Below are 24,761 nucleotides of genomic sequence, written 5' to 3'. Positions count from 1 at the left end.
TTGGTTTACAAGTACTCTAGAGCTTGCATCATATGTCTTTCATTTAAAAGACACCGAATGTTTTTCAGGGAATTTAGGACTCTTAAGACGCATATTTATAAACGAGCTGACAGAGCTCTACGATGTAACTAAGTTTATAGCTAGGAGTTGTTTGTATATTTCTTCAAATCAGCAAGGCGTTGTTCTTGCTGCTGTGAATTTCTGAAAAGCCTATTAAACGACCATTTATCTTACCCTCCCCGTGTCTATTAGAGAAAGTACTTTCAGAACATGTGAAGGTAAGGTACAGAAGGGGCTAGGAGAGAATAAAAAATCATCAACCCGCATAAGACTGAGTAGATAACATCCAACGTTTCTACAGGGGCGGTCCAGGATCCGCTAGCAGGAGCTCAGGAAGCGCACAGCCTGCTTCTCCGCCTTAAGCATGGACAGGATGTTCCAGGGTACCTTCTCGCCAGCTTTTCCTTGGCATTGCCCTCCGGCCCACCCCCGCCACATTCGCCCCCTCCTCCCATCCCTGGATGCCAGGCTAGGAGTTCGTGCGCCTTGGTGCAATCTGGAATTCTCCCTCACCGCAGTCCCTGAAAGCTTTTCTTTGACTGCGCCCCTTGGAGATTTAACAATTAGTGGTTGGTGCCGGCTGCCTGGCTTTGGAGATAGTAATAATAATACAGGAAAAGTTACATCATTCAGGAATAGTGTCAACTCGCAGGAACCGGAGTGCGCGCTCAAGACCAGGCCGGGAGCGGCGCCACGTGAACTAACCGATCTCGTGCCCCTGCTCCGGAGAAGCGTCCTGAGAGAGCGAGGCTGCGGCTCCGGGCCGCCTGTTCAGGTTCCACTCGGCCCGATCTGGGTTGAAGACCCGCCGCGCTTCTAGAGCAGTGTTGAGGCGCAAGTCTGAGATGCGGAGCGCTCCATCATTGTTCTTGCCCGGCTGGGTGGCACACTGTGGCCTCGAAGAGGGTCTCCAGTGAGTCCTAGATCAGCCAAGACCCTGAAGAATATGGAGATTCCCGACCCTTCCGGAGGCTCTCCAGAATTGGGCTTGGCGTCACCACGCCAGGATCAGGGGTGCCCGGCGTGCCCAAGGCTGCGGGTTGCTGCCCCGCTGGCCCGGGGAGACGCCATCGGCGCGGCTAGGGCCTGTACGAGAAAGGCTGTCGGGCGGAGGCCTCTCGTGGAGGGCGCAACCCTTAATGCCCAACTTGTGGGAGTTTTCAACAAATTTGCCAGTTTAAGAGGCCTGTTGCTAATGGCGGCCTTTTCTTGCCCAAGGCACTGAACGCTTTTCCCTCCGACGCGTCGGGATCCTCCGAAACCAAAGGCAGTTCTAAAGCCTCACAGAGGGGCTTTCCACCCCGTAGCGCTGCTCTGCCCTCAGCGAGGGCCAGCTCCCCAACCTCCTCCCATCCCCTCGGGCGGGAGCCGAAGCCCCGGCCCACCCAGCGCCGGGACGCCGCTTCGCCAGTGCGCCCGGCTCCGCGCGCGCCCGTCGCTCCCCGTACGCGCTTTTCCAAACTCCACCGCGACTCTTTAAAAGTAAAATAATCATCTTTTAAAAACCACGATGAAGGCCTTCCTCTCTCATAAACTCCTTTGTGTAACCCCTCTGGCCTATAGTAAGGACCCTTAGGAGGCACTTTTCCTATCGGGGTTTGTTAAAATAATCTGGATCTAATGATAAAATCGTGGACCAAGGGGAGGGCGGGAGAGGGTGGAGAAATGAGGTTGATATTGGTATAATGGTTTCAATGCATTGCTCGGCCTCCCTCTCCCATTGCCACCACATCCACACGCCGCCGCATTCCAGAAAGAAAGGAAAGGCCACGGGTTCGTAAGCGCCGAGAGCGCCGGGACGCCGAACTCCTCGGGATTGGAAGAAGCAGCGGCCCCTCGACCACGGCCAGCCCAGTTAATAGCTGCCCACGTATCCGGCTTCTTGGGCTTCGGATTAATGTGGATCTTCCACATAAACGATTTACGGATGAAATAAAAGCCCCTTAGAGCATTACTTCCTTTCAAGTTCTTAAGACGCCTCTAAATCTTTCTGGTAGTGAGTGGCCGGCGTGGGGGCGGGGTGGGGACCCGGTGCCGGGCGGGTGGCCCGGGAGGGCGCAGAGCGCGGGGAGTGGAAGGTTAACTGCCTTGCGATCTCACCAAGCTCTTCCGAAATGCCAGTCCACTGTCGCGGCGACAATGTTTCTGAGTGTCGTGGCCTCGTCCCTGCTGGCATTTGTCTGAAATGGAGCTGTCTGTCTAACCTAGGCCTGGACGCGCCCTGCCCGGTAAGTGGGGGGGAAGATGGGGGTAGGGTGGGGGGCGGAGGGGGGGGCCCGGGGTGGAGTTTAGTCGCCTGCCTATTTTCATATTCATTAGATCTGGGAGGTTGCCCGAGGAGCCCAGCTGAGTTTCAAGATATAAAAGCAACTTCGGGTGCCCCCTTTCCAGCCGGGACATCTTAAAGGGCTCGGAGCCGGGCAGCTACAGGCGCCGCAGCGCTCGCTTCCCCTTCCCTCCTCTCCGGCCCTCCCTCCTCCCGCCCACTCGCACCCTCCCCCAGCGCGCTCCAGCCCCCGGAGCTCCCGGGAGCTCAGCGACAGCCTTCTAGGATTATGGAGTTTCTGAGCGAGAAGTTTGCCCTCAAGAGCCCACCGAGTAAAAACAGTGATTTTTACATGGGCGCAGGAGGCGCGTTGGAGCACGTTATGGAGACGCTGGACAATGAGTCCTTTTACAGCAAAGCGTCGGCGGGCAAATGCGTGCAGGCCTTCGGGCCCCTGCCCCGCGCCGAGCATCACGTGCGCCTGGAGAGGACCTCGCCCTGTCAGGACAGCAGCGGTGAGTCCCCCTGCTCCAGGGGGGTCGCGGAAGCCCACCCGCAAATCTGAGGGCGGGGACCGGTCGGGACCGGGAGGGAGGGAAGGACCGAGGGAAGGAAGGAAAACAGGAAGGAAAGAAGGAAGGAAAGGAAGGGGGAGCGGGAGAAGCTGGAGGGCGGAGGAGGGCGGTGGAACAGTGCTGGTTTTAGGAAGCGGAGTTTGGGCTGCTGCAGACTTTGGGTGGGGGGAGCCAAGGAAGGAGCCTGCGCCCCTGGGGTGCATCCTCGTGGTTCTTTTGCTGCCGAGTCGCGTTCCTCACGGGCCCTGGCGTCCCGCTATCCAGGACCCGGGCGTAAACTGATAGGGCGCTAAATAGAGCGTAATTGAGTCGAGACAGCGCGCTTCCTCTGCGAGCCCGCCGCGCTGCCCCGGGCCGGGGGAGCTGAAATCCATCACAGCTCGTTAGAGGACGTCACTGCCGTCACGAAGAAGAAAACTTAGGTGAAAAACCTTTTTTTTTTTTTTTTTTTTTTAACTTTTCAAGACGTAACGATATCTTTCTTTGTGAAGTTAGAGGCTTACTAGATGAGTTTCTGTGGATTTGTGATTTCTGCTTCTTTGGGTTTGCTCTACAACAGCATAAATGTTTGTTAAACGCCAAATCACTTTACATAGCTTCGGGCAAAGAATCCCCAATATATAATCACTCACTCGCGAATTCCGCATTGTCTGATTTTTCTGACTCCACGGTAGAAGTCGCCTAAGAAGCCTTTCGGAATGCTTCTGGGTGAAATCTTCAACTTTGGATGGCCAAGTATCTCAAAGTCAAAATGTTATCAAAACAAACCATCTATCTTTTCTATCTTGTAACCCAGTACAAACCTATTTTTTTTCAGATCGCGACAGCTAAAGCAAGTTTACAATTCCAAGAGGACTTTTCCTTATCATTGTATATATTCCACAGTTAAGCTGTAAGGAGCGGGTTGCTTTAAAATAACAAACGAATTAAGTGTGAAATATTTACAACAAGCCTCCCGCCCCTTGTTTTAATGGAGGTTCACAATCTGGCTAGCCACTGGCTCATAGTAGCTTCTCTTCTAAATACTTAGTACGCAATAAGCTTAAAAAAAAAAGGCCTCGTATATTTTACTTATTTTGTTCAACGTTGCAAGTTACTTTTGACTTGCAAGGTTAAATAAAAAAGGAACAAACAATAGAGAAAAATCCGTTAAGTCTCATTTATTTAGAAAGACGCGAAAAAATAATTTTATTTTAATATACTAAAGTTTTGACTGTATTTCAGATTGCAGTATTTATATTTTGGAATTTTAAAGTGTATCCATAAAGTTATTTCCATGGACAGGATTTATTTTTAAATGGTTCTGAAATGTCCTCTGTTGACTGCTGGATAAGAATCATAATATTTTATTTAAATTGTCGGGATTCCAAAAATAAGAGAAATAGGTGATTTTTTATATTTTATAAAGTTTTAAAAGAACATCACACTGTTAGGATGGATTTTAATAGGAAAGTTTTAAGTAAGGTGAATGTGGGCAACAAGGAGTCCGCTAAATTTAGGAAAGTTCCTGCCTTTTCCCTGAGATGCCCTTACCCTCACGCCTGTTTCCCCTCCCCCATCGCTAATTACCGCAGTTCCCCATTAACTCTGCCCACGGAGACAAAACTGTATTGTTAATCAGTCAAGGCTCTCTTTTATATTTAGTTTTACATCACATATTTTTTTGCCTAAAGGCAATTGGGTATTTGATTTACCTAGGTACTAGAGTTCAATACATTCGTATAATGACTAAAGTAAAGCTAAAATACATTGTAAAAAAAGCTAAATATGCATTGTAAGAGAGAATTTAAAAATAGACAAAAACGAAAAAAGTATAGCAGTTCATTGGAAATCATTGTTATGGTTGAGCCGACTTAAAAAAATGTTTCCTATTTCGTTAAGTGTATCCATTACATTTGTGTGTGGGGCACAATGGAATCTGGAGGAAATCACTGAAATTAAAACACCCCTAAACAGAATGCCAGATGATATCCTTTGTAATCTTCTAATAGATGTTTTAATTTCTGTGCTTTACTGAAAGGAAGAGTAAAGCTTTCTATCTTAAGACAGTTTCATGTTTTAAAAGAGTTAAGCATAAATTTGACATGTTTAGATAACTGCAAGTGAGTTTTTAAGCTAAAGAGTCTACTTAAATCCTTTTCTGTAAAAACACTTTTAGAAACTGACGAAAAATTCTTTTTTTTGACTTAGTAGGTCACTTTTTAAAATTAAAATGTTAAATTTGGACATGATATGCAGTTGAAATATTGGAAATATAGTAGAAACAATGCCATTTCTTAAATTTGTAGTCCATAGGTTTTATGTGGAGGAGAAACATAACTTTGAGAAGAGTATGGATTTTGGTTTACAGACAGTATTTAAAATTGAAATGTCCTTTTTGAGCCCTGTTAGTAGCTTACTTTTGTCTGCTGTGAATAAATAAGACATAAGAAATTCGGCTCACTTTTCAAAAATTATGGTCATTTAGTTTTTTTTTTTTTTTTTTAACCAGAGCATCTTTTAATTTGACTACTTTGATTATAAATTATCGGGATAAATATTACATTAAGCCTGAAAAACAGAACTACATGTGATGCTGGCAAATTAATATAAAGTTCCATGTACACATATTTAGATGATTCTAAACTTGCCCAAAGTGAATTAATAATAATAGATAAAGTGAAAGTCACTCAGTTGTGTCTGACTCTTTTCGACCCCATGGACTATGCAGTCTGTGGAATTCTCCAGGCAAGAATACTGGAGTGGGTAGTCGTTCTCCTCTCCAGGGGATCTTCCCAACCCGGGGATCGAACCCAGGTCTCCCACATTGCGGGCGGATTCTTTACTAGCTGAGCCACCAGGGAAGCCCAGTAGTAGATAATATGATGATCAAATCAATACTGGCAGGATAAATCGTAAGACTACCTGCCGGATGGTCTGTATCACTTCAACTTAAGTCTTTCATCAAGGTGTTTTGCAATGCTGAGAACTGTTTTTCCCCCCTCTGGGTGCAGTGAACTATGGGATCACTAAAGTAGAAGGACAGCCTCTTCACACCGAACTAAATAGAGCTATGGACAACTGTAACAGTCTCCGGCTGTCCCCCGTGAAAGGGATTCCAGAGAAGGGAGAACTGGATGAACTTGGGGATAAATGTGACAGCAACGTATCCAGCAGTAAGAAGCGGAGACACCGAACCACCTTTACCAGCCTGCAGCTGGAGGAGCTGGAAAAGGTCTTTCAAAAAACCCATTACCCGGATGTGTATGTCAGAGAGCAGCTTGCCCTGAGGACAGAGCTGACTGAGGCCAGGGTCCAGGTAGGAGCCAATGAAGGCTGGAGGCTGTGTGTGTTTGGAGCGGGGAGGTGGTTGGGGGGTAGTGTTAGAATGATTCCATAGTTGCCACCGAGTTTTACCACAAAGTTTATTCCAAAGTTTTACCACAAAGGCAGAAACTGATTCTCCTGCTGAAGATAGAGAACAGTGTAGCAGAGGCATGTAAGTCTACTAAAATTACTTTTTACTTGCAAACGATTTAACAGCTCACACACAAGCCTAAGAGAAAAGAACTTGACTTATTACTTAGGCATAAAAGCTTATGATTATTTTAAAAGAACAGAATATGATAACAAATCTCTGATTTCAAAAAGTGATCCTTAAAGGACAAAAACGCAGAACCATAGCTGTCCAATTTAGTAATTCATGTATTTTATTTTTCTATCAGCTGTCAAAGCTCTTTTTGGGTTATATACCTTAGATTTGTAAGTTATTTGTATAATGGCCCATAAGCACCTATAATTTTACCAAGGTTGGAGTTATAATAAAACAAAAAAAAACAGTCTCACAAACTCTCAGCTGTTAGGTATACTGTAAACTATTTTCACGATATATAATTAAAAGTTGTATGAGCACATATACAATTTTCTAGTCCCAGCAATTGTCAATACATGCCTTCCATTGTAATTTTTAAAATCTGGATAACTTGCATGATTTTTTCAGAAGCAGTAGGAATAATAATCTTAAAAGTAACTTTTAAATGTATAAATTTAATTGTTATATCTATAAATTGTGTTCAAATTATCAAATTAGATGATTCAGTATACTAAATTTTTTAATAATGTGAAAAAACAAAATTAAAAATACTGGGTAAAATTCTGCCTCTTAAGCGTATTTTATTTTTCCTAGCCTTGATATTTTTAAACAATTTTTTTAGTTTGCAAGTAAGAGTAATTCAGGAGAATGACCTTTTTCTTTTTGTGTGTTTTTACGACTCTAAAAAAAAAAATACTGAATTTTGCAATTTCCATAAACCACTAGAATAAAGAAATAAATTTTTGTTCTGAGTGGAGTAATAGTATTCCTTCTGAAGACTGAGCCATTGTAAGTCTCTTATACATTGTTAAAGACAACATCTGGTGGTACAGGAGTAACAAGCAGCAGATTTTTGCTTTAGTTTATAGAGACAAATGGTTATTTTATCTTAGTTTAGGAAGTAAATATGGAGAAAGTCAGTACTAAGAAAGAATTTGAGAATTGTCAAGCATTAACACAAACCCCACCTGTGTGTTTTTTGGTCTTGTGTTCGTATATTTAAATTAGTTATACTCATAACCATAGAAAAATATGTTTACACATAGATGATCAGCTGTGCACAAAGTGTTTGCCCCTTAACATTTCACCAAGTGCTGGTTAATTTTGGTCTAAGAATAGGCACAGAGAGCCAGCCTGAACCTAATTTACTCAGGTAGTTTCCTTGCTTTTTGCATAAGAGTGGTGGTAATGGGCACCTATTTTAAGGTGATTGTCAAGGTTTTCTTCTAAAGGAAAAAGCCCTCATTACTAAATTCCCTTAGTATGCTCTTGGTGCCTGTCTATGGAGAAAACAAAAAAGTGTTTTGCTTTCTTTTGTTGTTAATGTTGTCTTAAGCCCTGAATATAGTGGGTAATACACACTTGCCAGCAGTGTTCTAAGAAAACATCTGAACAGGTAGCTCTCTTTGCCTTCTGAGAACTGTTCAAACTGCCATTTTAAATTTGCAATACTTGCTTACACTCCAGACTGAATATTAACATGTCTCCATAAGTGTGAAGGAAAAGATAGAAAAGAGTAGAATTGAATACAAAATAGAATAAAAAATTCAAATAAATTTTAGTGAAATGCTTTTTTACAATGTGCATTTTTATAATTCATTTTCAGCTTTTTTCCTAAATATTTTGTATTCTGAAGATAGTTCTCTGAAGACTAAACAGCTTTCAGAAAGCTGCTCATGTAAATTATATATCAAATTATACATGTTTAATTTAATTTTCTATATAACCTTTTAACACCTAAAATATTAAAATGAAGATTCTGGAGATCTTACAAGTGTGAACTGGTTAATATTTAACCCTCTGAGGAAGACAGATGATACTAGATGTTTCTACTATATAATTAGGTAGAGAAATTTGGAAAATAGTTTAGGAACTGTGTGGAGGCCATACTAATACACAGGCTTTCTTGACACTTGATTATATCTGTCCTATTTATTTTAAAATTTATATTATCCATAAGGATTTTAAATTGGAGAAATTATCTTTAAGATTTTGTGAGCATTTTCTATAAGAGAAAATAAATCTTATACGTGAGACAATTTATGTTATAAACAATTTGTATATTTTAAAACCATAGCTCAGCTTCAGGTGATACCATTTTACCCATAATCTTTACCATACTCAATATAACATGTAATTCTACTAGTTTGCTTCTAAATAATCATTGTATTTCTGCTGGTGCCATATGTTTTAGATGTAATGTGTTTGTTTACATTTTTCTAAGTTTTTGTAAGTCTGGGTACAGCCCAGAAGACCCTCCACTTTGTGACATGTTTTAAAGATAATTGTTTTGACAGACTTAGATATTAATTTGGTTATAGATTGGCTGAGTTCATGTTATATACATAACCCCAAATTAAAAATTTATGAGTGTCTTTTAGACTTGCATTCTCTGAGAGAGGATTATTATCTATGATAATTTGGAGATACAAGGAATCTTCAAGGTCATATAAACTAATTCTTTTTTATTTTCCATAAGTAAAAAAAAAATAGAGGCTCAGACATATTAAATAAAATTTTGAAAACACCTTGTCTCATTCTGTTGAACTGTATTGCCTAGTAGACATGGCATTTATCATATCAGGGTAAAATAAAATAGAAAGTAAACCTTGTGGATCCCTTTCTAATATAAAAACATTTCTGCTTTTGTAATTTTCTTGACCTGGTTTACCTTTCTGATTTAACGTCTTTGACCATCATATTTGCATTACCAGCTGTTCCTTAGCTGAAATTCTACTTTTTAAACAAATTAGGTTTGGTTTCAAAATCGAAGGGCCAAGTGGAGAAAAAGAGAACGTTATGGCCAGATCCAGCAAGCTAAGAGCCATTTTGCTGCCACCTATGACATATCGGTTTTGCCAAGAACTGACAGCTATCCACAGGTATGGTAAATTGCACAGAACACTGAGATACACAAGTGTGGTTTGTATATTCTTAAAAGGGCTAGTGTAAGCTTTATCATGTCTAATATAATAGTTAAGAATGAAAATTTTAATCTCCAAAAATTGTTTTCATGTTTGTTGGACTTTTATTTTGCTAAAATATTTATTTTTATTTATTTTTCCAGAGCCATTCATTTTAAAATATTTCAAGGTCTCTTCTTTGGTATACATTGCAACAACTTAAGTAGCATCATTCAATAATATGTCTCTTAATTACTTTGCATTTTAATAATTCAGACTCACTCCCTTTGTTAACTGTTAAAATACATAAAACATTGCTAGGCTCGGTGGCTCTTTTTTTATGAACTGTACCATAACCTACTGTTAAATGTGGCCGATGAAACCTTCAGTTCCACTTAAAACTATTTTTTCTCCTATGTTGTCTTTTCAGCTTTGAAACTGCTTACTGTTTCAAGGAAGCATTTTATCCCTTTGTGACTTAAAACATGTATAGAATTAGTTCTGGACCTAATTTTTAAATTGTATCACATTAAGTGTATTTAGAAATTTTTTTCCTCTAGTTTTTTCTTTTAATTTAGAGAGGGTTGTTTTTTCATACTTTGTAATGCACATAAATATATTTTGTCTTTGTAATTGGATATTAATTTTTCCTGCTACTGAATTATAATATTCAAAATTGTATTTGCTACATAAATACATGTGTATTTATATGTGTATTATAAGGCAAGCCATCTGTTATTTAATTCCTTATTGTATAATGATATGTGTTGTAAGAGACTACTTTGAAAATGAATATGTAACACATATACTGATGGAATATTTTGATAGTTCAGTAAACAAATCATCATAGCTCCAAACTTAAGGATATTCATTTTCTTCAACTGTAAATTCATACCTTGGGAGCATGAAGTCAGTCCTTTCATTTCATGCTGTCTTTGTGTTCTTGTACCTTTCATGATTTTTTAAAAACCTATCTTGAGACTTTCACTCCTCCAGGTAAATTCATGAAATTTATTAATGTAATATTATATGTGAATAAGAACCTTAGAAATCACCTAGTTCCTTCATTTTAAAAGTCAGGAAACCAGACCCAGATGAATTAAGAACGAGAATTGGTCCATGATCACACGAGTGGTTCCTTACAGGGCGGTTCATAAAGGGCTGCTACAGCTAAGCCTTGCCACTGCAGTTTCCTTAAAGACCAGTGATATGGGTACCTTTTGAATAAAGGCCCATACCTTAAGAGGAATCTTATTTCCCTTACTTCAAAAAGTTTACTTTAAAGTAGTTCCTTTATATTTTCTCCTATTTTAAAAATATGTGTATCCCCCTGGTTACTTAGCATCAGCACATGTTTTGAGTATCCTAGTTGAGTTCTGAGCAAAATGCTGCAAGGATGTTTCTCCTCTAGGCGGTAAGTTCCAAGGGAGCAGACACTGCAGTTTTCTTAGTTGTTAACAAGACTGTAGCCCTCTCTGTCAGTCACTGTTCTAAGCAGTGTACATTTATTAACTCATTTAATCCTTGCAGTAACCTTATGCAGTAGGTGATATTAATTATTCCCATTTTTTATATGTGGAAACTGAGGCATAGAGGGGCGAGGTATTTCTTGCCGCTAATAAAAGTGAGATATTTACTCACTTTTATTAGTGTAGGAAAGCTCAGATTTAAGCAGAGGTACTGTGGCTCTTAAGGGTAAGTAACATGATTAAATGATTAATAGCAAAATCTGCAGTTCAGTTCAAGGGAGCAGAAAATGTTCACTGCCAACCAGTGAAATAACAATAGAAAATATCAGAGATGGCATATACTTTACATAGTTTTAAACTACTTGTGATGACTTTAGAAATAATAAAGTCACAAATTATGAACTCTTTTCAAGTAGACTTTAAGCAGTCTTACTGCTAAGTCTATCTCACAACACTTGACTGCAGCATACCTTTTTTTCACCTTATTATTTCAGTCTTCATTCCTTTCACTGTTCCTATTTCTATTTTCCACTTTTCTGCTCCTTGCTCTTAGTTGCCTTGGTGCTAACCCCCCTTTCTTCTTTAGAATATCGTAAAATGTGTAGAATAGGGCCTTGCACCAATTAAGCTCTATATAAAAACTTAATATAACCATACACTCTAGTCACCCTTAATTTTAGTCACCCCCTAAAATTATCTTGCCATGATGTTATTATTGTGCTTCATAGATTTCGATATTAGCCATTAACAGAATGAGGTCACCTAGGAGCTCAAGCAGGAAAGGAAATGGTGTGGTCAAATTATACATTTGATGGTCTTTTTCATGCCAACAAAGGATTAGTTAAAAAAATTCCCCTCAGAGATAATAGAATTTTGCACTAATTTCTCTTTGTGGGTTCTCCATAATTTTTATGTATATTTGGTTATACCACCTCATAATTTAAATATGGGAACACAGACATCATATGTTGAAGTTATTTTGACAGTGCAGTTCATCAACAATGATAAAAATCAATACTGTCAAATCCACAGGACTTTTCTGTATTGCTAAGTCATTTAATGTTTGGTTACCAAAAATTCTGAAATCAAGTGTCTCCCACTCCCCACTCTAGGTATTGAAGAAAGTCAGGGGAAAATTCTGTTTCAGTTAAAAATATGTGGTTGACTTTATTTTAGTTTGTTTGAAAAAATAACTATGCCAAAGTCATGTCTCAAGACTCAGCCTAAGGAAACTGCTTTTTAAAAAGAAAAAAAAAAAAAATTGTGGCTTGAAAATAGTTTATAGTGGGAAAAATAGGAATTGAAAGAGTCTAACCAACTCAGTGCAATAAGACATTGAATGTGGTTACTGTTACTAATTACAGAAAAAAAAATTATTAATTACAAAAAAGTTGGAACTAGAAAAAGTTGGCGGCAGGACAGAAATAAAGAATTAGCAATTTGGCAGGGAAGCAAAAGCATACGCAGAAATACATCAAAACCAGAAATGGTTTAGAAAATGATCTCCTTCAGCCCACTCATAATAGTAAGCCTTTGTATCATAATCTTACCTAGCATAAAGTATCTATATATAACATAGAATGTTTATTTATGAATAGTAATTAATACTTTCTAAAATGTTATAAATACTTTGTTTTCACTGCTCTTCATTACACTGTAGTAACAACAGCTGTAACAGTAAAAATAGTAACTACCAGTTGAGAGCTTGTTAAGCCAGGCTTCTTCCTAATAACCCTTAACTCATTGAATTTGAGCCCAAGTGTTTTGAGTTCAGGAGTCCCGGCCTCCTTATGCAACATTTTCTCCTTAAACCAACACTGAGTCTTGAAATAGTTCAATTTTGACCCTGAAACATCGCCTTACTTTGGAAAGGAAAAATGCCTAAATAATAAAACATTTAAAAAATGTAGATACTTCTTAGACTAGGATATTCTTTTTTTTAAAACTTGCTCATGTTTGAAAGCAAATAAAAAAGTGAGTACTGTGATGTCAGTAGTAATTAAAGGTAGTATATTTTGATGTAGTGAAAATAGTAGTGTTTTTTATTAAAGCTCTATTTTGGGTCACAATATCAGTTGCCATTTGTCAATACAGTATAGCTAAATTAAATTATTCAGTGTTCTCCATTACATGATATTTTAGAAGAGTCTCATTGCTTGTGCTAAATCTGTTTCCCTCTATCTTGAATTCCCTTTCCCTCACCTAAACCAGGAAGCCTCCTCTCAATTTTCCCTCAGTCAGAGCGTCACTTTCTCACTGACCTTGTGGTGGATTGTGTAAAAATGTCTGCCACACCATTTAGGATGTAAAGTGTTTAAAAGATGATTCCATTCTTACTCACATTGTATCATCACAGTGTTAAGCAAATTATATATACACCGAATAGATGTGAAAAAAGTTTTGGTTCACTTCAGTTTTCAGGAGTACATTATAAAACAAAATTAGTCTATTTTTAATAAAACAGATGGTTTCCGAATCTCTGCTCTCAACCAGCTCTGTGGTCTTAAGCAGTTAACTTTTCCTCTTTGAAAGGAATAGACTAGAAAGATTTTGCAGACCCCTTTCAGCTTAATTCATTTTCTTCCAGAGTTTTATCATTTTATAGTTTTGCATTTTATCAAACAGGTACATGCTCGGTCTTGTTTTAGGCACAGAGGTTATACAGATGATCCAGAAAAAAATCTCGTGCTTTCTAGACAGATTGCAAATTAGATATTACAAATTCTGCAAAAATTTCTTGATGCAGACTATATCTAGCATACCAAAAGAGACTTACATAATTTTGTCCTTGAGTTTAAGAACTAAGCAAGTATCTATCAACATTAGATTCTAATGTGTTTCTAATTTATTAAAACCAAAGCATCTTTAAAATAATTATTTTTGGTGAATAAAATATTTTTGTTAAGTTATACATATTTTCTAGAAAGATTATGGACTTCTCCTGTGACTCAGCTGGTAAAGAATCCACCTTCAATGCTGGAGACTTGGGTTCGATCCCAGGGTTGGGAAGATCCCCTTAAGAAGGGAAAGGCTACCCACTCCACTATTCTGGCCTGGAGAATTCCATGGACTGTATAGTCCATGGGGTTGCAAGGAGTTGGACACAATGGATCGAAAGATTGTAGCCAGCCTTCATACTTAGAAGAAGTGTACATTTTGTGCCATTAGGGTTAGGTCAGATTAAGCTTACATTAACTTGATCATTTACTAGCTAGGTGACTTTGAAAAAGTCTCTGCACTTCCTTGGTACTAGAGTCGGTGGTCTTAGCGTAGATGAAGATGTTGATGATACTTTTTCTCTTATGGAGAGGATTAAAATGATTTCTAAATAGTCTGTAGAACTAAATCCTGGGATTTGGGGTGGGCCATGGATTAACGTATGACTCCTGGCTTCACAATCAGGTAGCTGTGGGTTCAAATCCTGATTGTGCCACTTAATAGATTTTTAGACCTTTGGCAAATAAATTAACTGCTGGGAACATTTCTCTTCATTTATAAAATGGTGATAGAAGTTCATATGTTATTTGTGAGAATTAAAATAGTTTATGCAAAGTATTTCCTAGTACATAATGAGGGCTCAATAAATAGTCCTGATTCTCTAATGGCTATTAGTCATTATTAATTTTTTTTCTGCAATAGAGAAGTAGCTAAGTGGTTTGAATGCCCTTTTTTGTTGCAGTATTTAAATCAATACATTGTGAGTAAATTTACTATTTGGGGATCCCAGGGAAAGAACAAGTTCAGTTAAATACACTTTCTTCTTTAAATTAGGATGACCAAATAAATATGGTAGCGTTAGGAAAATTTGAATATATTCTTAATCTATCAGAATTATTTTCTCACTTAGAAAATATTTTTTCATCAAAAATTGCAAAAGAAAGGTTGAAAGTTTTCCTGCCAAGATTTTCAGTAAGGTTTTACTTAGTAAATAGTGGAATCATAATTGTATCTATTTTCCAAATGTACAAAAGGACCCATGTAGTATTTTTGCTTTCTGTTGTTTAATTGATGCCTTTAGAAATATGTGCCACTTGGAGTTTGAACCTAGCAAACGTTGGATTCACGTTACAGATAATTTGTAGTCACTAAAATAATTTTAAAAACAGATGAAAAGCTGTAAAGTATTTTTAACTTAACATATACTATTTAAAACATTGCTATACAGTTTTTAAAAGGAAATTTTAAAGTTTCTGTAAAATAGTGATTATGAAGATATTGTTTACCTTACCTTCTTCTACCAACAAATTTCTCTCCTAATCTTGAAGTTTGCCTTTACTTTAAGCTAAATAAAGAATATGAAGCTTGTTTCCTTTAACCACTGTGGTTTAGTGATTTAAAGGCACCTGGAGCAGTTTTTAACCTTTAGAAAAAGTATCATTTTTATCACTGTTACTTCTGTTTTTTCCCCAAGTATTTGAAGTAAACAAAGACCCCAAGATCTTTTAAAAATGTTAATAATGTAGCTATACATGATGCATTGTGTAATGAGTAGTTCCACACCTTTCAAACAACCAATGAGATGGTCGTATATTGTAGTACAGTGACACTTCCTTTATGAATGGAGGGACAAAGTATTAACAGCACTAGGTCAACAAGTGATACAATTTATCACTGATTGTAAGCACAAATACTTACAGTTATAGAAGGATATCATTTATTCAAATCAATATAGTTTTTACAATGATACCGTTCCGAATTTAATTAAATATATATATTTATATAAAAACATATAAAGTCTATTTCACATATATGTATATGTTAAAACTAAATTAGGTGTAACAGGAGGTAGATTTTGTTAGTATTGATTAAGTAAAGGAACAGCTAGACACAGACAGAGAATAATTCTTCTATTTGGTGAAAGTAATCCTAGATACTTTAAAGAAGGAAAGAATATCCTCTAGAGGAAGTAAAGTGCTTTCACATTGTTGATTATGAAAATAGACTTATTTTTGAAATGTAATATTCACATTTAATGTGATTTAAAGACTTTACATAGTAGTAATAACTTAGCTGTTTTCTTTTTTTATTTGTTTTGCTTTTAGTTAAGTGAACACTGTTAAGTGTTGTATTTAACTGATTTGGTTGTACATAGTTTGTATTTTAAGAGGAAAGAGTAAATCAGTAAATTAAGTAGATTATCAAAATAATAAAAAGTAAAAATTAAAAATATAAAAATAGTTCTTACATATTAAAACTACCTTATGGAAGAAGGAAGGGGGAAATTAAGCATCAAAGTCTGAGAAGTCTATGAGAACGTCTGGATTAAAACCTGCAGTTTAAACCATTATTGTTAGTGTGAACCTCAGGATATACTTTAATCCAGAATTGTATGTGCACCACGTTTATTAAACTACATGCATCTGTGAGTTTTCATTCTTATTCTAAATTATGGAGCATTAAATAGACTTTTTAGTGCAAATGCACAGTTGATTTTAAAATAACAAAAATAAAATTCCAAATTAGAGTTAAATATAAGATGAATATAATTGATGACTCAGGATTTTAAGAATAAATTGCAAGCTTGTATATGACACCTTGTGAAACACTCTAAGATTAAAAATATACTGTATAAATATTTTGTGTTTGCATACTTGATTTACATTTTAGGTTAATAATTTACAAAGAAAACTTATAATTTTTGTTTCTTATAATTCTGAACTTTTTAAATAGTTGAATTCTCATTAAAAATGAATTAGGCGCTCATGATTCAACAGTAGTTAGCATGCATGCATTAAAATAGGTGAGAATTAAGGTGACAAATAATTGGAAAATACTTCAAATGATAATTGCTGCTGGATAAATATTTTTAAAAAATAGCAAATGCCAAGTGCTATGATTTCATTTTAAGGTATGTAGGGTGAGATTTCCTATAAAAATTTTTTGTAATGATCACAATTTAAAATTTAAGAACACATTCGACAGTAAGGGTAAAGAAAGATGTTCTTAATGTTTCCTATATCTTTTATGTGGAGCATATTTCGAATATTATTTGAATAATGCAAAATTTAGACAACATTTATATGATATCATTCTGAAAATTTACAGACATTAACATTGCTTATGAGACTAATTGAGATAGTCTTTACGTTTTACACTAACAAGAGATACACACTTTTATTTTTCTGTATAGCAAATTTCTTTCCAGTTTGTTAGTCTCACGTGACTATGACATCTGATAGTGTTGTTTTTTTTTAACAGAAAAGGCATTCCTCCTGTTTGAAATCCATATATACATTTCTAAGATGAAATTTCATTTAAGAACTCAAAGTAGCAATGAACAATTAACGTGTGATCCTTTTCTGATGAATAAATACTTTCTGACCACTTCAACTTAGTAATACTATGCATTTAAAACACATTAAAAAAATTTTTTTAATTAATTCCTCCAAAATCTTAGTATTTATATATATATATATTTAGTTAAAATTACATCTAATAAGAGGGCACTGATGAAAAAGTACCCTCATTTCTATTTCAAGTAGTACCTAAATGTGCCCAGATTTATCTTTTCACTGTGTGATTAATTCAACTTGGGATTTTTTTTCCCCAGGTACACAAAGTCTCAGTGTATGTTATTGATTCACTGGTAGCAAATTCACTGTTTAGAAAAACACCTATACCCTTTCTCTCTGCCAGAAGCCTACTGATGTAGTTACTAGAAAAGTTAATGGGACCCTAAGGTCCCAACAGCTAAAAATATCTGCAAGTTAATAAGCATATGATTCTTATTAATACTTTATCCCTCTGAATTTTAAAGGAGGGGATATGCTAATAAAGAATATAATGGTCTCTTAAAAAGTCAAGCTACTTTTGTAAAAAGTGATGTTTGCCTTTTTAAAAGAGGCCATATAAAAATCTGGTAAATTAAATTCTATAGTGATAATGTGGTAATAAATCTTTATAGTAAGTATTGAATAATACTCAGAGTAGGCAATAAAAGTAAGCATTCTGTCAAACAGGAAAAGCCAAAATCAACTTTTTTTATTTTAATGGAAAGAAACTATTGCTATAACATCATCACAGATACCTCTTTGTGAATCCCTGCTGTCTGTTTTTTCACAGCAGCCTTTGAACTCCCACGGGGAACTGTTGGGGCTATGATGTGAAGGTCGTATGAGTATAGGATAATACGTGTATCCTGGTGTGTGTGTGTGTCTCGTGTACATATAAATGTTGGTGGCAGAAAGAAACAGTCTATATGTAGAGGAGTAAGATTAAGTAAACTTATTTTAGTAGGAAAAAAATTCTTTAGTTGGCTTTAGAGATGCTTTAAAAGATGCTTTTTAAGAATGCTCTAAAATTACTCCTATATTCTCACATTTTTTCAGTATTTCTATTAAATCCAAATTAATTCTGTAGGCTAATATCTCCATAAATAACAAAACATTGAGATATAGAGTATATAAATCAGGAAACTATTTGATATTTTTTTTACATATCATACTACTTTACAACTAAGGGAAAGAATAATAAACTGAGATTAAGAGGTTTTTTAGAAGTATGAAAAACTCCCCACTACAGTAAAATCAGAAAATACTTTAGAAATATATACCACATTTAGCATACTAAAATTTTCTTTCTAGCTTTGGTTATGTAAAGAATATATCTATATCAAGTTTCTAAGGTGAAGGTAAATGAGATTTATGATTTCCTATCCATGATTTACTCTGTTCCATCAATTCATGACATACATAGATCCACAGTGAAGAACTCTTAATATATGTATGTATACTTACATATTAACCCTCTCCTTCTAGCTTTTATTGCTTTTAATTCCTTGGAAGGAAGGTGAACATTAAAGGATTTCAGTTTGGAAAGAATCAGACAAAAAAAAATTTTTTTCCTCCAAAATTCAAAGCTGTGGAATAATTAAAGTTTTCACTTGATTAGAAAAACATTAAGGGGCAAACATTCAAAGTGGAGAGTAGTAAGTCAGCTAAACTTTCTTTCATGCTAATGGGAGGCAGTTGGCTAAATTCTGTGGACAATGCTTTGAACATACCCCCAGAACTTTAAAAAATGCTGTGAACCACATTAAAACATGGAATATTTTTAGATTATCCACTCCTTTTAAACACAACAAAGAAGAAAACATGTAAAGACAGACAATCTTTCTTTTTCCGTTTTTCTTTTCTTTTTTTTAAAGCACATATAAAAAGAATGTGGGCATTCAATAATATTGCTCCTGGTTGTAAATCTCTTGCATATTATATACTTAGAAGCTTACAAAAATTTATTTAGTGCTAGTGTCTGACGGAGAAGGCAATGGCACCCCACTCCAGTACTCTTGCCTGGAAAATCCCATGGACAGAGGAGCCTGGTGGGCTGCAGTCCATGGGGTTGCTAAGAGTCAGACACGACTGAGTGACTTCACTTTCACTTTTCACTTTCATGCATTGGAGAAGGAAATGGCAACCCACTCCAGTGTTCTTGCCTGGAGAATCCCAGGGACGGTGGAGCCTGGTGGGCTGCCGTCTATGGGGTCGCACAGAGTCGGACACGACTGAAGCGACTTAGCAGCAGCAGCAGCAGTGTCTATGAACTAGTATAAAAAATATTAGAAAGATAAGTAGTGATCTTAGAAAAAAATCAAATGTAGTATTTCTTTTAATAAGTCAGAGAGTAAGATTTTTGTATGACTTCTCTGTTGTTAAATATGTAGTTTTAGACAATATGACTTATAGATTCTAGCACGTCGTTTTAAAATGACCACTTAGAAGAATGGAATGAAGGAGAAATAGAAGGAGCCCACCTGAACAGTGGTAGATTTATTAAACTACAAGCTCAAACAACTTTGTTGTTTAACCACATTACTTCTTCAGACACTAATAGAAGTAGATGATCTAGAACAAAGATGATACCTGCTGGATCATCCCCACAGTGATCAGACAACATCTAGAATATTATATTCTGTTGTCAGTGCTGGATGTTTATAAGAGTGAAAGGGCAATGACAACCTCCAACACATCCAAAGGAATGTGACTAGAATGATACTGTCTGGAAATCAATATGAAGAATCCTTAGAGAAGAGAGACTTATGATTGTATAATAATCTCATGATGATATTTGAAGATTTTCTCATGTAAGAAGGATGCTGCTTATTCTGTATAAGGAACAGAAATAGAAGAAACAGGAAAATTACACCTTTTTACAGAGCTCCCCAGAGGGGAATGGAATATTTTTTTAAAACAGGGTGAGCTTCTTATCACAGAAATTGAACATAATTGAAAATGTACGAGAATTTTTTGTATTTGGAAGGAAGTTGGGCTTCAATAGTGTTTCTTCATCCTAAGTGATGTTCTGAATTGCTTTTGTGTCTTACCATCTTTAGGGGTTGAACCCACATCTTGTGTGTCTCCTGTATGGGCAGGTGGGTTCTTTACCACTGTGCCACCTGGGAAGCCCCATTATCATCTTTGCCATTATTTTAGTACAGATCCCCTCAGCTATACTACCTGCTTAATGAATCAGAATCTCCAGAAGATAGGATAATACATGTTTAACAAGAAAAAAGATTACCTTCCTAAAGATATAGGGTCAACAGGGTCTCTAGCTGTGTAATTTTCATTTCTGTTAAGATTGTGTAGTATGGTGATTCTGGCATTCAAAGCATGAGAAAAAAATTTAGATATGTTAGCATAATTTTCCACCAAATTTTGATTATATCTTCAAGATGAATCAGTCCAAATTTCATATTCTCAGAGATTTTCCAGTATTTAATAAATGTGTACTAAGGATTTATCATGTGCTGTGTTCAAGCCTGGGGATGAGAAACAGTTGTGAGTGATCATTGGGAATTTTGCTTTCAGAAAGTGGAATTTATAAATACACACAAATTTAGGATTGTGAATAAGTAAATAATTTCAACTCATAAGACTAGTTTTTATGTCATTGTAGCATTTCATAAGATTTCCGGGTTCAGATTTGACCTCCTCCCCTGGGAGTTATCCAATTTTTGTGAGATTCTTAAACTCTGTTTTATAGTTTTACCTTTTACGAAATGGGGATAGTAAAAGCACATACCTTTTTGTGTATTGGGACGATTCAGAAGTCATCATGCTTTTAATCAAAATGCTTGACACGTGGCCATTAATTGATAACTGTTAGGTATCATGAGCATGGTCTTGATTGTCCTCATCAGATGTTTGACACCTCCAGAGGAAATGCTTCCAAGGAAGCAAGACCTCTGTACACTGGGGATATTATTATTTTTTTATGATTTACATCCAAGTATAATATAGAAACCATCTAGATCCCCAAAGTCAAAACATGCCAGAAATTTGAAAATCAAAGAAAGACAGGAATAAGATGGGAGACAGAGATCATGGAAACCGGGCATATCAGTAAAAGTGTGTGACAGCTTCACTGGTCGTGAAAACTAAAGTATTGCTGTTAGGAACTTGCTTTATTAATCTGTTCTGTTCAGATCTTTCTGTATGTTCTGTTTCATGAAAAATAATGCATTTAACTTGCTTGATCATGTTGAGGTAAGAAGTTTTGATCAAAATAACAATATTTGCTTATGTCATAGAAAATGGAGAGATTTCCTAAATTCATTTAAGGTGAAAATACTTATTTAAATTCATAGATCACCTTCCTTGCTTTTACTCCCCTTATTTTTTTTTTTTACCTAGTTGTTAAGTATATTTCTGTGTATTTGGAATACAAGTAGATGAGTTCAATAATAATTTCTAGCAACACGCTTTGTAAGCTGAGGAATCCTTTAATAAATGTAAAGCCTAAATAATCTTTCTCCACCACTATCTTGCATTTATTTTTTCAAAAGTAAGCAAGCAAGTTCACTTTCATTTCCTGAAAGCCCTTTTGTCAGACATGTGACTGTGGTTTTTCAGTGTAGCACAATGTTTGATTGAATGTCAGAGGAAAATCACCCGGATCAAGTTAGAAGAACTAGTTTGACAGAATAATGACATTAACGGCCCCTCCTGTTGGTTTGAGATACATAGCTCAGCAATCACTGACACCAATCATCATATTTTGGGTAAAGTGGGATACGTATAGTAGGATGAGCCAAAATTTAAACAGCATAGCCCATGACAATTTAAAGATTGATAAAGTATGCAAATCATGATGGACAGCTGGCTAGATAGCTAGATAGAGGTCTATAGATGTCTCTCACAGATTTGGCATATTTAAAGCAGCTTAGAAAATACTTATATAAAGAACTGTTTTAAGAACAACACTAAAATGGGCATCTTGCCAGTCATTGAAGCCCCACATGAAGGATGATATTTGTTCAGTCCTGAAAATGGTTAAGTGGCCCTTTCAGAGTGACAGAGTAACATCTCTACAATGTAATCTAGAAGATTCATTAACATATTTTGGATATGAATTGAAAATAAGTTATATTTAAAAGTATGGCTTAAGCTTGAGTTTTGTAAGAGTATTACCAGAGCCTACAGTAGTAGACTGAAATTTCTATGTAAAAAGAAATACAATAAAATTATTCTTCTATATGTGTTAAGTAATTGATTATTGTGTTCTAATTATGATTTTAAAAAAGAAAAGAAAGCCAGATTGGATAAATATATATATTGCTGTTATGTTTTAGTATAAATCTAAATCTAGTGTAATAATATTGTAAAAGGCATAAATTTTCAAATTTCATATTTCAAGGCTGTGTCTCCGCTGTGCTATACCAAGCAGCATTTTTCTTGCTTTTTTCCAGCTCCTGCCATTTGTCACGATTTTCTCTCTGCTTCTGAGTAGTACATGTGATCACTTTCCTTGCTGTTGTTTAAATAGCTGGTCTAAGATGCCTCCTATTTAAAATTCGTAGTATACAAATTTGACTTAGTGTTTCTTTTGTGTGCTAGTAACTTTAAAGATATTTGTGTTTGCTGATAATACTGCACAATATAGATAGAAATGTTTCCTATAGGGATTTAACATGATGATTGTGAATTTCTTGGGCACAAGTGATAACTCAGTTTTCAATCTTATGTAAGTTGTTACCCCATACTTAATTTTCATTCAGATAGTATTTTTGCTAATACTTGAATATTTTTTCTCAGTTATGCTTCCATTATTGGGTATTGGTCAAATTTTAGAATTCTAAATCTGCTTTACAGGTTATAATTCTGCTGCAACCTCATTATATATAAATCATAGAATAAATATTTAAAATATGTATATAATTGTCCTATTCACAGAGATATTTAAGACTAGACGGAATGAAAAACAATGAAACAGTAAACATTTTCCAAAATGAATTTTGATTAAAAATATCTCTAAAGAACAACCAGCCTTGTATCAGCATTGGTTTCCAGCAAAAAATACCACACTGAGTCAGCTATGGAACTTAAAAAAAATGCAATTCTGTAATTTTCTTTAGAAAGATGAAAACTATATTTAAACTTAATCATATTTTAATCACTTTTCTAAACACATGAATTGATAAAAAATAATGATTAAACCAGATTTCATTTTAAAAATCATGACTGTAAAAAGAATCCTCAAGAGATTGACATGTTGTATTGAGAGTATTTTATGTGGTCAGATATGTGGGTTTTGGTGATCCATTCCAGTATAACAAACTAGAAGAATCTCAAATAATTATTTTTCAGTAATTGCTTGATGTACTCAGAATGAAATTATAGACCACCCAATAGGAGCAGACAAAGAACAGCTAGCAGAACTTTGTAAATTCAGTTTCCCAAAAGTAAGGAACAAAAGTGAGAACGCATAAATGTAATACTTGTTGTTTTATATATTCCAGATTCAGAACAATTTGTGGGCAGGAAATGCAAGTGGTGGTTCTGTGGTTACTTCATGCATGTTACCACGTGACACTTCCTCGTGTATGACACCTTACTCTCACTCGCCTCGGACAGATTCCAGTTACACAGGGTTTTCAAACCACCAGAACCAGTTCAGCCACGTGCCCCTCAACAATTTTTTCACTGACTCTCTTCTTACCGGGGCTACCAATGGACATGCATTTGAAACAAAGCCAGAGTTTGAAAGGAGGTCCTCCAGTATCGCTGTTCTTCGAATGAAAGCCAAGGAGCACGCTGCCAATATTTCATGGGCCATGTAACATACAGTACTCTTTTTCTTTTTCTCTTAATGGCAAAGTAAAACATTCTTATTTCTCCTATTTAATGGATACCACAATAAGCTGCTGTGTGTGGAATTGCTAAAGGTCAAGATATACAGTGAGACCAGCTTAAATGAATAGTTGTTATTATTTAACATTAAAATCTAAGAATGAACCTCTGAAAAGACTAAATAGGTTTACCATGCGCCCATCTCCACAAACTCTGTTTTAGTAGTAAGATTTTTCTTTCTATTGTATGAGTCAATGAAATATGATCATGCAACTTCTTAAAAGAATAAATGTATTAAACAAATTCCTCTGTTATAGATTGATTTATGTTAGTTCTGTATAACAAGAAATCCCTTGTAAAATAATATCTGAAAAAGGAGGAAATGCACTGGGGAAAATGTCAAGATACTGAAGCTGTCAGGTAAATATTGAAGCAGGGTATTTTGGGGAGTTAACTGCCATTTTTCCATCTCTGGCTCCAAGGCATAATGGGCATATCCTCTGTTGCTGAGAATTTATCTATGGGCTTCGAAGATTTTTTACTTCTAGATGTTTTAGTGAATTTCCATGCAATGAAAAAAGAGCTCTTCAGAAATGACCAGCATTTGCATGAAATATTTGGGCATCGTTTCCTGAAACCATGTGGCTAAAGGTGATAACTGAAATATCCTGATATGATTAAAAGTACAGTTATGAGAACAGTTTCTATAAATAGTATCTTTTCTAATGAACAAGCCAGCATGGCCTCAGTGATTAGTTATCACCACAAGAGAAAAAGAAAGTTGCAAAATCTGCTGTTGCATTTAAACTAGAATGGTGCTGGTGAAACTACACACAAACATCTAATA

The 24,761-nt window shown here is 36.1% G+C and overlaps 1 protein-coding gene across 1 annotated transcript; it reads left to right on the top strand.

Annotated features, from left to right (window-relative positions):
• Window positions 1–2,397: 2,397 nt before the first annotated feature.
• On the top strand, window positions 2,398–24,220 carry ALX1 (ALX homeobox 1). Its single transcript, XM_027543218.1, has 4 exons — window positions 2,398–2,841; window positions 5,895–6,199; window positions 9,226–9,354; window positions 23,584–24,220. The coding sequence occupies exons 1-4, from the start codon at window positions 2,616–2,618 to the stop codon at window positions 23,902–23,904; spliced, it is 981 nt and encodes a 326-aa protein (XP_027399019.1). The 5' UTR covers window positions 2,398–2,615; the 3' UTR covers window positions 23,905–24,220.
• The last annotated feature ends 541 nt before the right edge of the window (window positions 24,221–24,761 follow it).

Source organism: Bos indicus x Bos taurus, chromosome 5, assembly GCF_003369695.1.
Source record: "Bos indicus x Bos taurus breed Angus x Brahman F1 hybrid chromosome 5, Bos_hybrid_MaternalHap_v2.0, whole genome shotgun sequence".
NCBI classification, from domain to species: Eukaryota; Metazoa; Chordata; class Mammalia; order Artiodactyla; family Bovidae; genus Bos; species Bos indicus x Bos taurus.
This window is presented reverse-complemented; position numbering and strand designations above follow the sequence as displayed.

Excerpts from the sequence above, each read along its gene's own strand:
- ALX1 (XM_027543218.1), top strand. The coding sequence starts at position 2,616 with ATGGAGTTTCTGAGCGAGAAGTTTGCCCTCAAGAGCCCACCGAGTAAA. Across the intron at positions 2,842-5,894 it reads GCCCTGTCAGGACAGCAGCG|TGAACTATGGGATCACTAAA; the intron begins GTGAGTCCCCCT and ends CTCTGGGTGCAG. Across the intron at positions 9,355-23,583 it reads GAACTGACAGCTATCCACAG|ATTCAGAACAATTTGTGGGC; the intron begins GTATGGTAAATT and ends TATATATTCCAG.